Consider the following 15,317-nt stretch of genomic DNA (forward strand, 5'->3'; position numbering starts at 1 on the left):
ATCATCTAGTAGTAAACGTGATGTTCTGTTCTTGAAACTAAACTCATCGATCTTTAAGGACAAACGTGATGGGCCACGCATCACCAATTCCCCACCCAATAACAGTTTAGTAATTAAATATACGGATTAGTCGCCACGAGTAATTTATTTACATCGGCCGTCATGCAAGGGAAGGTGGGGAGAGAGGAAGAGCGATAATAAAAGCTGTAAATAAATACAAGAAAAATTAATTAAAAAATAAATTGAGCCATTAAAATTTTAAAACTCATTAGGACGACAAAACGATGCGGGAGAGGAAAAGATAATACTATTGAGTATTGAGTATTGAGTATTATTGACGTTTCGTTTTCCCAAAAAAAGAAAAAAAAAGTGGCTTTTGGTATTTCTTTTTAACTTGTGAGGAAGAAAGCTACTCTTGCATATAAATAAATGTCGTCCATAGAAACTAGAGAGATAGTGAGAGAGCCTCGTTTCTTGTTAATTAGCTTCTTCAAAAAACCCTAATATAATCATCATTTCCGTTGCATACTATGGCTGATGAAACAACATTAAGATGTGTTTTCGCTACCACTAATAAGGATACTCATCTCGCCATTCCATTGGATAAACGTGACTCGGTGTTGGTTTTTAAAGGTTACATCTGTTCTTATCTTTATATATTTATGGTCTTTTATCTCTTATTCGATATTTTGGTAAATTCGTTTTTGTGTCAAATGTCATGCATCTATGTTTAATCTTTGATTTGTCTGTTATAATCTGAACAGACAAAATTAGCAAGGACCACGAACTTTGTTTCCCAACTCTTGGGAAAATCATGGTTTCTGCCTTGAAGGTAAAACAATCTGTTTTTTTTTTTTTTTTTTAATTCATACCCCCCCCCCCCCCCCCCCCCCCCACACGTCTTTCTTTCTTTTGTTGTGTCAAGAAAAAAGAAAAAAAACAACAACTTACGGGATGGATCTTGGTTTTGTTTTATAGGTTAAGTCGGGAGGGCAAGTTTATCACTTGCCTGACTCGATGATTCTGAGTCAGGCTTTTCAGGCCATCGGTAACAAGGACTGGTTTCTATCTGTGGACGTCATGCCTGTTGGGGACAAGGCCGGTGAGCTGCCGATGACTAAAACTGCTGCTTCTTCAAACCCTGCTCCGACTCTTCCTACTCTGATAACTCATGGACCAGAGGAGAAATCATCAAAAAAGAGGAAATCTAAAACTTCGGCCAACGAAAGTCGTAAGAAACCAGCTCTTGGGGTTGAGACGTCGAGTGGTAAAAGAGAGGTTGAACCTATTACAACTGGATCAACAGCAAAAGGTAACCTTCGTTTTTTTCTCTCTAAATATATAGCTTGCACATACGTTAGAACTTGTGGATGAGAGCCATAATAATGATGAATTCGTTTTAGGAACAATAGCCAAAGGAATGAAAATAATTAATTAGATTATGGTTGAAGTTAGTGATTTTTCTTCATTATAAGATGTTATTAGTTTTGGTATATTTTAGTATTAACCGTTTGATTAGCTCCAACTGCTACAGAGAACCTTCCAACTGATGAAATGTACAAAACCACTGTTGCTGAGAAGCAAGGTCGTGTTGATGCTACTTCTGAACCAATGCAAATCGGTAAATTTCACTTCCTGATTTGGTTGAATGAATAGATCATTTTGTTCCCTTCTTACGTATAATAATGTATGTTTGTATTGTAACATGGGCGTTTTCTATAATAATGTGTAGAAACTGGGATTGGTACCAAGGAAATCGTTGAAAAAGCTGGTGAGGAAGTTAAGTCTGTGAAGCCTAAGAAGAAAAAGAAAGCAAAGGCACCAGCTAAAGAAGTTGCTTCTAGCTCACAGATCGTTGAGCCTCCTCCTGCTGAAGCTACCAAAGAAGATCCTCTGGAGAATTTGGACAATGTTGAGAAGAAAATTGTGGAAGACGCTTAAGTATTTTGCTATGCTATATCAGTATTTGTTGTATCTTTGATCTCTTTTTTTTTTTTTTAATTTTCTATGTGACTGAACATCAATGCTGTTTCCAAGTTTAAGCAACTTTATTTCCTTTTTATTTATTTATCATGATTAGTGAGTGGATTGTTTTTGGTTTTAATTCTTGATTTCACCCCTTTGTTCACCCCCTATAATGTTAACCAATAAAAACATGCCACCTAAGACTAAATTTAAACCATATCTATATATACATTTTGCAAGTACATTTAGCAAATAAATCCTAAACTTGCCATCTATTTACAAGACTGCCATTGTATTAACTTTTTTGAATTAACTAATTACAATATAAATCAAATCAAATTCGGAAACTTAATTTCAATCTTATCTTTCCATAAAACTGCACTAAACAGATTAACTCGCCTTCGATCTGATGGACGCCGAGATTTCCGTTTTATCTTCTTCATTCAGAAATATTTTTACCATCCAACATATCTTCAATATCAAAACAAAGAAACAGCATTTACAACCAAAATATCTCATATTCCACTAATATTCTATCAAACCAAAATTGTACTCATTATCTCCCTGATTATTCGCTAACTCTAATATTTCATCTCTTTAAACGGATCTCATTTACTCGACCTAATCATGATCCTATAAATATGTAACATTGCCAAACCGACTTAACATAAGCAACCACACTCATACAATACTCACAAGAAACCGTAAACACTTCTCTATCACCAATGACTGCTACTTTTGTCTTCCTAAAAGATGTTAGACCCTACAAAACCGCCTGGAGGGTACAAGTGAAGGTACTCCATGCATGGCGTCAAACTACTGGTGAATCTCTTGAGTTGGTTGTCTCAGATTCTCTGGTAAGAACAAATTCTCTAATTCTATTGCTAATGAAACAAATCCACATATTCTCCCGCGGTTCAACTAATGCATTATTTATATCTACACATTGTAGGGCAAAAAAATTCATGCATCAGTTAAGAAGGAGTTGGTTACTAAGTACGCGATTAGGCTCCCTGTTGGTAACAGGGTTTTCATTGAGACTTTCGGACTTAGCTACGCGTCAGGTCAGTTCAGACCAACTACCCATCTGTATAAGATGGCCTTCATCACCTTAACTTTGGTGTTGCAGAGTGATCCTGTATCTGATTCTACCTTCCTGTCATTGACAAAGTTTCAGAAGATCCAAAGTGGTGAAGCTAATTGATATATCATGGTTTTTAGGTGTTTTTAGCCATGATATAAGTCTTATTTGTAGAGTATTTTTGGTATTGTTAGAGTCTTTTGAGTCTTTATAGGATTTAGCATGGATGGGAGCTTAATAGAGCTAAATAGGAGGATTTGGAGCATAATCAAGCATTGAGGCTGAGCTACGAAGTTGGGAGACATGTTCAGAAGGGTGCATCGATCGACACAACATATGCATCGATCGATGCTAGGCCAAAGACGAAATCGAAAGTTTTTCCCTCAAGTTTTGAAGATTTACAAAGCTGTCCCAAAGTTTTCCATATTTGCATCATTAGTCCCTGGACGTGTTTAGGAATATAAATAGGAATTTGTTGGTCATTGTTTAGACCTAAGCTTTATTTTTTCCTGCAACTTTTGAGAGCAAAACCCAGAGAGATTTTTAGAGAGTTTTTGGAGAGAAGAATCAAGACTCTTTCAGAGAAGATTCATAACTCATTTTCTTCTACTTTTAATCTCTTAATGCTATCTATTTTATTCATAATTTGTGTTCTTACAATTATGTCTGAGTAGATATGCTTGTTAGGTGATATATCATGGTTTTTAGGTGTTTTTAGCCATGATATAAGTCTTATCTATAGTCTTTTTGGTATTTTTAGAGTCTTTTGAGTCTTTTTTTTTTTTTTTTGAATAAAATGTAAAATTTATTCCAAAAAAAGTAGTGTTTACATCAAGTGCAGCATGAAGTTAAATGTTTTTTGAACAGAAATCTGAAGGTTTTCTTTAACGAACTAGTGCATTAACGTGATCCAAGCCATTTCTCCATGGAGCAAGTGTATTTCCCGCCTGGTGGAAGCGAGAGCAGCCTATTGCGAACCTGTCTGTCGAGAGTTTTAATGAGCTGAGCTGCGGGAACTGGTTGTTCTCCATGCCGACGTCGATTCCGCTCTTGCCAGAGAGAGTAGACGGAGGTCTGGAAAGCGTAGTGTAGAAGGAACATGGTGTTAGATCCCAAAGTTTTATCGACGAGGAGATGCAGATTACAATCCCAGTCTGTAGAGAATTTGGTCTGAAGTAACTTTGAGATGAGGCCTGTCCAGACCGCTGAAGAATAAGAGCATTCGAAAAACAAATGACCTCGAGTTTCTTGTGTTGCAGAGCAAAAGGAGCAAGTGGCGTCAATCCGTGAGTTCCAAGAGAGCATGCGATCACCCGTTGTCAGGCGATTGAGAGCTGCTAACCACACTATAAACGAGAACTTTGGAGTGCACTGAGAGAACCAAACACCCGCTGCCCATTGCTGCTTCTGTCTGGTTATCCGTGTCTGTTCCCAAGTCTCTTTGGTGCTGAACCTGTTCTTAAACTGATCTCCCTTCCCCCGCCAAAGGACTACATCCTCTGCTTCAGATAGTCCTCTGTTTCGTATAGTCATTAGAGCCTCTTCTAACTGATTCAGGTGGTCAACTCGATGGTGGCGTTGGTGATGAGTGATAGCTTCTGCGACAGTGGCGTGGAGGCTGATACCCATATCTATTGTACCCCGAGGGCCTGCAACATCAAGTAAACGGCCCATCGTTGACCAGTTGTCAAACCAAAATTAGATACCCTCGCCGTTCTTAACCTCGCATCTAACAAAAGTCGCCGCTAAAGCACGGTACTTTAGCAGCTTTCTCCACATCCAGGAACCAGAGACTGTGGTGGACTTGATAGACCAAAAAGAACCTCTATTATGTAGGTAAGCTCGCAGCCAATCCACCCATAGTGACTTTGACGCCAGTAGTCTCCAGATGAGCTTCAAGCAACTCACCTTATTTGTTGAACACAACCCCAGTCCACCCTCTTCCTTCGGCAAACAGACATCAGACCAGTGAACCTTAGCCTTCTTTGTGTTGAGAGATGGACCCGACCACAAAAACGCAGAACACATACTGTCTATCTCCTTCGTGCAAGCTGTTGGGAGGCGGAAAGCTGACATCCAGAAGTTTGTTAGGCTCTGTATGACTGAACTTATGAGCTGTAAGCATCCCGCAAAGGACAAATATCGCCCTGTCCAGCTGCTAAATTTATCTCTGATGCGTTCAAGAAGTGGTGTATAATCAGAGATTGTCATACGCTTGGTGAGGAAGGGCAAACCAAGGTAGCTTACTGGGAGAGTTCCTGAGGCAAATGGGAATGATTGAAGAATCTCTGCTTGGTCCGTGGCTGTAACTCCAGCCATATACAGTGTAGACTTTTCGAGACTAATATTCAATCCTGACACGCCTGCAAAATGATTGAAAGTCTGAAGAATGCCCTCAATAGACGTCTTAAGTCCATCTGTAAACACAAGTAAGTCGTCCGCGAAACACAAATGTGTTAAACGGATATTCTTGCATCGGGGGTGGTATCCAATACGTCTTCCGTCAGCCTCTTTATCCAACAAAGCAGACAAAACTTGCATACACATCACAAAGAGATAAGGAGACAAAGAGCATCCGTGTCTCAAACCTCTTGCACTCCTGAATAGACCGGATAACTCACCGTTCACTTGGACTGAGAATGAAGCAGTGGTAACACAAAGCTCTATCCACTTAACAAATTGTGTCGGAAAATGCAGAGTGCGGAAGATACTGAGCAAAAAAGGCCATTGAACAGAGTCGAAAGCCTTAGAGATATCAATTTTAATTGAGCATCGCGGTGACACAGTGTCTTTATGATAATCAGCAACAATCTCCGAGGCCAACAAGACATTCTCCATTAACAGCCTATCCTTGACGAAAGCAGACTGGTTAGGAGATATGAATGCAGGTAGTAATGTTTTGAGTCTATTAGCAAGCAGTTTTGAGATCACCTTATAAGTCACATTGCAACAGGATATAGGCCTGTAGTCCTTCATCTCTGTCACCACTTTCTTCTTGGGAATAAGAGCTAGAATAGTTGTATTGACTCCTTTTGGTAAGAAACCAAACTTGAAAAAGGACTGAACCGAGGTAACAAAATCACTTTTGATTATCGGCCAAGTCGCCTTAAGAAACTCCACAGTATAACCGTCTGGACCCGGACTCTTATCCCTTGGCATAGAGAATAAGACATCTCGTATCTCAACCTCTGTGACATCCTTTACCAACATAGTCTGATCCGTTTCTGAGCACCGGTATGGTAACAGATTCGAGAGCTTTGCTTCATCGATTGCTTGGTAGTTAGGCATCTTATATCCCAAAAACTCACGGAAAAAACGCTCTGCCTCCTGCTTAATTGTCTCTTGTGTGTCTACAATGCTACCATCCAAGCAATGAATCTCCTTAATCGCATTACGTGCTTCACGGGCTTTAGCAGCACGGTGAAACACCTTATTGTTCCCATCGCCTACCTTAAGCCAGTGTAGTTTTGATTTTTGTTTTAGAAATTTCTCCTCCAAATCTACTACAAACAACCACCTATAGTAAGCTGCTGCTTCTCTCTGCATAGACTGGTCGGTTGGACTCTGCAGCGTCGCAGTCTGACAAGAACAGAGGTGTGCGAAGGCCTCTTTAGCTCGTTTTTGTAGATTGCCTAACCGATCACGACTCAACTGCTTGATTTGCGGTTTCAATGCTTTTAGTTTTTTGGAGAACTTGTACATTTTTGTTTTTTTGGAGTCTTTTGAGTCTTTATAGGATAATGGAGCTAAATAGGAAGATTTGGAGCTTAATCAAGCATTGAGGCTGAGCTAAGAAGTTGGGAGGCGAATTCAGAGGATGCATCGATCGATACAGCATCAGCATCGGTCGATGCAGTGTCCAAAAGAAGAAATTGGAAGTTTTCCCACAAGTTTTGAAGATTTACAAAGCTGTCCCAAAGTTTTCCATATTTGCATCATTAGTCCCTGGACGTGTTTAAGAATATAAATAGGATTATTATGGTCATTGTTTAGACCTAAGCTTTATTTTTCCCTGCAACTTTTGAGAGCAAAACCCTGTGAGAGATTTTAGAGAACTTTTGAAGAAAAGAATCAAAACTCCTTCAGAGAAGATTCAGAACTCCTTTACTTCATATTTAATCTCTTTCTTAATGCAAATTATTCAGAAGATGTTTTTCTTTTCATTGATTATGTCTGAGTAGATCTGGTTGTTAGGTTTAGGGTTTCTCATTAGGGATTTCATGGATTATTAGATATGTTAATTTAGGATTCATTATCTTTCTTGTTCTTCACCATAGGTTGTTTTTAATGCTAGATCTTTGATTAGTCATCTGGATTTAGATCTTAGGATTATTGATTGATATGAGAATATAATTGATTTCCCTGATAAAAACCTTTGGTGAGCAAAATTACTTTTTACAAAGAGATTTGAATTAGTGATTTTGTGAACTTATCTAAACTTGATTTTATTGCTGGTTTTTAACTTGAATTTTGCAAAGAAATTTGAATTTTTGGGTTTTAAAACTTAGATAATATTTGCAGTGAGAACTGATTTATTTTACAATTGTGTTTAGAGTTCAAGAACGGTGCTTAATTGTTGCATCCTGCTTGTTTAATTAATTGATCTGATTTTTCATGATTTCCTGAGAATTTTTCTAGGCCTAGCGTTTAATATTTCTGAATTTTACAACTCTTTTTTTTTTTTTTTGTGTACCCAAACTCTTCATTCAAACTTAGCAAAATACAAAGGGATAAAGCATATTCGAACATGCCCAAATAGCAAACTTTGAAATTAAAGCAAAAGAACAAGCAGAGATTAAACATAGAGACACAAACTTGACAAAGCTTGATAGGGAACCAGGAGATGTGTCGAAACAAACTATCACAAGAACACCCATGAGAGAAGATGCATACAACACAAAAAGCTCAACTGGTAATACGATAGTCACCAAACACTGTGACTTTGAACTGAATTTCGATCCATCAACAGTGACTCTAGGTTGAAGGTAACCTGCAGAAACGCTGGAGGAGGTTCCGGTAAATAAGCACCACCACAGATGGGCGGAGTCTGAACCAACAAAAGTGATTCTGGACTGACTGCAAAGAGGACCTGACGGGGAACTATCCGAAACAGGTACGGAAGAGCAGGAGAAGTATCCGGTGCTCTGTTGGGAGTGGAAGCAGGAGATTCCGCGAGGAGATGTATCGCAGCGGCGGCTGCCGGGAGGAACGACGACAAACACACCAGTTGAGACCATGAGGTTAGCCTGGTTCTTCGGGTGGGCACAAGAGGCGGAGATGAGGTCGCTGGATAATACGCGAAGGGGGAACTCCGAAAGGAAAAAGGACTGGAACCGGAGGTTAGAGGCGGTTGGCAAAAGAGAGCAGGAGAAGTATCCGATGCTCTGTTGGGAGGGGCAGCTGAGGAAACCGCGGGGAGATTCATCACGGCAGCACTTGCCTGAAGGAACGGCAAAGAACTCAACACTTGATACCATTAGATTTGTCTGGATCTTCGGGATGGCCAGAGAGGCGGAGAAGAGATCGATGTATGAACTGCGAGATAGGGGATCCGATAGACCAAAAGACTGAACCCTCAGGATAGGAGCAGTTGAAGACACTGCCAGAAGATGGAAGACAACAGATCGAGAGAGGAAGGTTCTCCAAAATCTCACCGACAAGATCTCAGATTCAGCCTTGAGCGGGTTAGCAGAACCAACCAAAGACATCGCCAGGAGGAGGCAAGCAGCCAAAAGGGAGAGAAGGGTTCTCGAGTGAAGCAGAACGGCAGCGACGGAGAGACGCGACCAGTCACGGCGGAAGTAGCGCCGGTAACAGAACCGGAAATACGGTTCGAACCAGCAAAGAAACTGAAACGAGATTAGATTTGCTGGGAGATGAACGAAATAGCAGAGGGAGGACAGGATCCGACGCCGGCGAGCCATGGCAACTCCGGCGCCGGAAGGAAGAGACTCCCGTGGCGGCTTGCTAATGGTGGCTAGGGCGAACACACTCGAGGAGAGTTTGACTAGATACGTGTATATGACTTTACAACTCTCTTATTTTCTGTTTTGCATTGCTATTTAAATTACAATTTCTGTTTAGCATAATTAAAAGATTATTAAATCTATTGTGTGAATCTAGAATTCTTGTGGATTCGATCCCTAAGTACTACAATTGATCTCTTAATTTGAGAAAGTAGCTCTAGGGTAAATTTGAGCATATCAAATTTTGGCGGCGTTGCCGGGGATCGAACCCGGGTAAGCAAAGGCTAAGTCTGTTTTCCATGATTTCCTGAGAATTTCCATAGGCCTAGCGTTTAATCCTTCTGAATTTTACAACTCTCTTATTTTCTGTTTTGCATTGCTATTTAAATTACAATTTATGTTTAGCATAATTAAAAGATTATTAAATCTATTGTGTGAATCTAGAGTTCTTGTGGATTCGATTCCTAAGTACTACAATTGATCTCTTAATTTGAGAGAGTAGCTCTAGGGTAAATTTGAGCATATCAAATTTTGGCGCCGTTGCCGGGGACTCTTTTGATTCACCATTAGATTAAAATCTTTGATTTTGTCTAAATTTTTCTTTTTCTGTTTACTCACACGCTTTTGTTTCTTTTCTCTTGTGTGTTTCAGGTACATGCCTAAGCCTAGCACCAGGAAAAATCCTACTGGTCCGGTTGTGAAGCTTACAAACCAAGAGTTAGGACAACTAGAGCGTGAGAACACAAAAGCAGCCAAATCAACAAGGATGGTCAACCCAATCATATTGAGACCAAATGCGGCTGGAGTTTTGAGAGATCAAGAGGGTCATGTGCGCAACGAACTAGGCCAGAAACTTGATGCTGAAGGACAAGTTATTCAGGAAGAACATGTCGTCGTTGATGAGAATGGAGACGGCATCGATCGACGCAACGTCGGCATCGATCGACGCAATCAAGAAGGCATCGATCGACGCATCATTGGCATCGATCGACGCAATGTCTGGGCTGGTGCGAATGGAGCCAATTTGGATGGTAACAACCAGCAGAACCTTCAGCCTAGATGGGACAACAATGGAGAGCTTGTCAAGACTCTTGCGGACTTCAACAGGCCAGATTTGTTTTATGAGAACCGCTCTGCGATTGTCCCTCCTCCATTCCCAAGGAATGATTTTGAGCTGAAGCCTGCCTACTTCGCTCTTGTTGGACAAAGGCCATTCCAGAACTTGCCACATGAGAAGCCTGTAGACCACATTGAGCACTTTAAGGACATAATCACAAGCATCAAGGCCAATGGAGTCACAGAGGACTATCTCTACTGCAAGCTTTTCCCATACTCTCTTGCTGGGGAAGCTTCTCATTAGCTAAGGCAGCTGAAACCAGGATCTCTGACAACTTGGCATGACATCAAGGTGGCATTCTTGAATTACTTCTATGATGATGCGATGTCTGATGAGCTAAGGATCAAGCTCTCTACCTTTAGACAAGGACCTGCTGAATCTTACAAAGCTGGTTGGGTAAGATTCAAAGCATACCAGAGAGATTGTCCGCATCATGGGTTCTCAGAGGTGCAGTTGATCAGTATCTTCTTCAGTGGTATTGATTGGAGGTATCAGATGGCTTTGGATGCTGCTAGTGATGGGAACTTCAAGACAAGGTACCCAGATGACGCTGAAAAGTTGATTGAAAGGCTAGCATCAAGCAACAGTACCAAGAATGCGGACTTAGAAAGGAAAAGAGCACATGAGGGTTATGATTCGAATCAACTAGCTTCAGTTAATGCTAAACTGGATTCAGTGCATAACCTTCTTGTTGGAAAGAAGTCTGTCCATTTTGCTGAAGATGTTGAGATTTTTGAGCCAAAGCCAGAGACTACAGAAGCAGATGTCAACTATGTGTATGGAGCTGGGTATCAAAATCAGAGATTTGGTCAGAAGAATTCCTTCACGGGAAATCCAAGCAACAACTTCACTAGGAACTATGGTTCTTCTTCTTACCAACCCCTCCCTCCACCCAATTCAGAGAGCAAGATGGAATCAATGTTGGGACAGATTTTGGAAGGTCAATAGAAGCTAACAGTGGACTTCAATGGGAAGATTGATTCTGTATACACTGAGCTGACTGGGAAGTTTGATGCATTGAACACTCATGTCAAGAAGCTGGAGAATCAAGTGATTCAGACTGCTGGGTCTGTTAAAAGACAAGAGGAATTTCTTTCTAGAAGAACAGAGTCAAACCCCAAGCATGCTTGTAATGCGATTTTGGTGAAGGAAAGGGACGATGATACGGTAGTGGAGCTAGCATCGATCGACACTACATCAGAGCATCGATCGATGCAAACTCAATCAAGCGTCGATCGACACAATGTCAGCATCGATCGACACCCCCCACAGACAGCTCCGGTTTCTCTCCGAGTTCCACCATCTGATTCAGAGCAAGCCTATAAGCCTAAGGTCCCTTTTCCTAAGCCTAGGAGGTCCAAGAAGGAGATTGAAGAGGCTAGATGCGAGGCTATGATGGATAAGGTGATGATAGAGATGCCATTAATTGATGCTGTCAAATTTTCTCCGGGGATTAAGCAATATGTGAAGAGAATGGTCACCAATAGTTTGAGTCCTGAGGAAGGAGCACTGCTTACAAAGGATGTCAGCTCAATTTTGTTGAACCAGCCTGCTCAGAGGAAGAAAGAGAGGAAAGAGAAGGTTGTTGTCTCTGAGAAAGTGAGTGCAGTGATTCAGAGTAAGATTGCAGAGAATTTACCGAATCCTGGAAGTTTTGTGTTAGATTGTTCTATGACACAGGAAGGTTTTCTCACTCACTCTGTGATCTTGGTTCTAGTATTAACTTGATGCCCCATTCTGTTGCTGTGAGACTTGGGATGACAGATTTCAAGCCGACTAAGATATCTCTTATCTTAGCTGATCGATCTCGCAGAATTCCTGAAGGTGTCTTAGAGGATATTCCAATCAAGATTGGAGATTGCATGATTCCCACTGACTTTGTGGTGCTGGAATATGACAAAGAGCCTAGTGATCCTCTCATCTTAGGACGCTCATTCTTGGCTACAGCTGGTGCCATCATTGATGTGAAGAAGGAACATATATCTCTGAATGTGGATGTTTGGTCATGAACTTTGCGATGGACAAGCTGAGAAGAGCTCCCACCATTGATGGTCAGACATTTTCTGTGGAGATTGCTTCTGATGATGATCTGATCATAGAGCTTCATGAAGACATTACTGCTGGGTATGTCAAAGAGTTGGAGACTGTTGAGAAAGTGAGTAAGCAAGCTGTTGAGCTTGAAGATTGGAGTGGAGATCATCTAATCAGTACTAGAGATCATGATGAGGTTTTGATGCATGACAAGTCGCTGGTAGATGACGTTTTTGTGATGGAAACACGAATTTCAGAGGTTAGTTGCAGAAACGTTGAAGAAACACGAGTTGCAGACCAAGCATCGATCGATGCATTAGGTTTAGGATTTCTCATTAGGGAGTTCATGGATTATTAGATCTGTTAATTTAGGATTCATTATCTTTCTTGTTCTTCACCATAGGTTGTTTTTGATGCTAGATCTTTGATTAGTCATCTGGATTTAGATCCTAGGATTATTGATTGATATGAGAATATAATTGATTTTCCTGATAAAACCTTTGGTGAGCAAAATTACTTTTTGCAAAGAGATTTGAATTAGTGATTTTGTGAACTTATCTAAACCTGATTTTATTGCTGGTTTTTAACTTTAATTTTGCAAAGAGATTTGGATTTTCGGGTTTTAAAACTTAGATAATATTTGCAGTGAGAACTGATTTATTTTACAATTGTGTTTAGAGTTCAAGAACGGTGCTTAATTGTTGAATCCTGCTTGTTTAATTAATTGATCTGATTTTCCAAGATTTCCTGAGAATTTCCCTAGGCCTAGCGTTTATTCCTATTGATTTACAACTCCTTTATTTTCTGTTTTTGCATTGCTATTTAAATTACAATTTTGGTTTAGCATAATTAAAAGATTATTAAATCTATTGTGTGAATTTATAGTTCTTGTGGATTCGATCCCTAAGTACTACAATTGATCTCTTAATTTGAGAGAGTAGCTCAGGGTTAAATTTGAGCATATCACTAATCCCCATATTTTGGTTGGTAAGTATATATAGATTTAAATTTCATTACAACTCTCCAGTAAAGATGATTTACTAACCATAATATCATTTTTCAGATGCTATTGGCCAAATTGTAAGCCTTGGTGAGTTGCTGAATCTGGAAGCCAACAATAAGCCAAACACAAGGCTTGACTTCGAGCTTAGAGATGAAACGAAATTATGTCATAAATAATTGGTTTTAGATATTGATATTTATATTATCTACACATAAATATATTATCTAATCGATATACTTCTTCTATTGTATAGAGATGAGAGGATGACATGTACCTTATGGGGTTCCTTTGCCGAGAGGGTTTTCAGATCATGTCAACGTTCTGATGGAAGCATCATCATTTGTGTTCTCCGCTTTGTGAAGATAAAATCATACAAGGGTAAATACTTTATCATCATTTAAACTCATCTAAGTCAAATAGCAATGTTTATTTTACATCTTATTTTCAAACAGGTGTTAGATATTTATCTAATTCGTTTGATGCTTCTCAAGTCCATCTTAACCCTGAGATACATGAAGCTGACATTCTCAAACAGGCGTACGCCAATTCATTTCTAACAATAGTGTTACTTATTATGCTAAATCGTTACCTAAATATATGAATAACTGTTTATGTTAATAGTCTGCCAAGTGATGGCCTGACTCTCATGTACCGTGCGAGACAACCAAATTTGGAGATTGTACCTGTTCAAAATGAAGATAATTATGCTTTCCCAAGGAAAAACATTGAAGAGTTGAAAAACTCTCTTGATGTATCTTTTTATTTAAGCTTTTACATTGCAATGAATTTTATAGAAACTAATCACTGAATACCGTGATTTTTAGATTGGAAAGGCTAGCAATTTATTTTCAGAGTCTATCTATAAAAATTTCAGAAGAGAGAATATGATTTAAGAAAACAAACCTGTTGGTATCACTCTATTTGTTCTCCATTCCCTTTTACATGTTTATGTATGATCTGAAAAAATTATAAATTACAATATCAACTACAAAAATTGCTTAAACTGATTCAATCACGTCACTAACTGATGCCAAATAATAAGAGTCAAAATTTGATTATAAGTGTTATTGACCATAACTAAAGAGATAAGGATCCTATTCAAATTTAATTAGTCACTGTCATCCCATATATATGTCCTAAATAGTTGTAATTGAGATCGACTTTCTATATCTATTAAACAAGAAAATATATGATTGTAACTACCAAATCTTTCTATATACAAACAGTTTTACCAATGAAAGACATAGAAATTCTCTAATCATGGACATCATTTGACTTGCAACCATTTTTTCTAAATCAGTCATGAAAAACAAAGAAAACTCCTCTTCGATGGATTTCCCTTCATCTTCTAATCCATCAAAAAAATCTCGTTTGATTCAGAATTCTATACCCAACAGTCAGATAACTCAAGTAAATGAAGGTAATACTAATGGTTCTGTGTGTCTGAAAAAAGCTTTTACTAGCGTTTTAAAAGATACTAGGTAATTACCCGTGCTGTTGCACGGATAAAAATTTTGTTTGCGATATTACATTTGTAAATATATTTATTTAGTATAACATTTATAATACAAACTTATATTGGTTTGAATTCATCAAGTTTATGAAATTTTAAATTATTAATTGTTTCACCATAAATTTTAAATTGGCATGATGGCAGATATGGATCAAATGTGAACCGAATTAGTGATCAGTTAGATTTTTATCAAAATCTTGAACAAATCAGATAAAACCACAAAAAAAAAACTAAAATTTCATGAACCAAATGATTTGAATAAAATTGTTAACCCGGTCAAACCCGTCCGCTAAGCCATCCCGCAACGGGTTTAAATATTTTGAGCCGCAAAATGTCTTTGCATATGTCCCGCTTAATTTCTATTAATAAAGTTATGTGACAAAGTTTTTAAGAATAACACATTTGTTTTTTTTGTTTTGTGAAAGACACAATCGCATATAGTTGTAAATAATAAATCAAAATGAGGCTAAATACTAAATGTGTCTCATCTATTGGTATAATATTATTACTTTTTCACTTTTTATTGGATTGGATTTTCTAAATTTTAAGATTTCTGTAAAAACACTGTAACCACATATTTATATATAATGTTTAACTACATAGTTATCCAAATTAATATATATATATATATATATATATAT

At 38.7% G+C, this 15,317-nt stretch overlaps 1 protein-coding gene across 1 annotated transcript; it reads left to right on the forward strand.

The window, feature by feature from the left end:
- The first annotated feature begins 982 nt into the window (after positions 1 to 982).
- LOC147933301 (uncharacterized) lies at positions 983 to 2,043 on the forward strand. The gene is made up of 3 exons (XM_087477931.1): positions 983 to 1,312; positions 1,520 to 1,621; positions 1,733 to 2,043. Exons 1-3 carry the CDS (start codon positions 1,018 to 1,020, stop codon positions 1,939 to 1,941), a joined length of 606 nt encoding a protein of 201 aa, XP_087334057.1. The 5' UTR covers positions 983 to 1,017; the 3' UTR covers positions 1,942 to 2,043.
- The last annotated feature ends 13,274 nt before the right edge of the window (positions 2,044 to 15,317 follow it).

This window comes from Camelina sativa, chromosome 12, assembly GCF_030686135.1.
Source record: "Camelina sativa cultivar CO46 ecotype springtype chromosome 12, ASM3068613v1".
Taxonomy (NCBI): Eukaryota; Viridiplantae; Streptophyta; class Magnoliopsida; order Brassicales; family Brassicaceae; genus Camelina; species Camelina sativa.

Coding starts and splice junctions, on each gene's coding strand:
- LOC147933301 (XM_087477931.1), top strand. CDS start 1,018: ATGATTCTGAGTCAGGCTTTTCAGGCCATCGGTAACAAGGACTGGTTT. Junction 1,313..1,519: donor AACTGGATCAACAGCAAAAG/GTAACCTTCGTT, acceptor CCGTTTGATTAG/CTCCAACTGCTACAGAGAAC. Junction 1,622..1,732: donor TTCTGAACCAATGCAAATCG/GTAAATTTCACT, acceptor AATAATGTGTAG/AAACTGGGATTGGTACCAAG.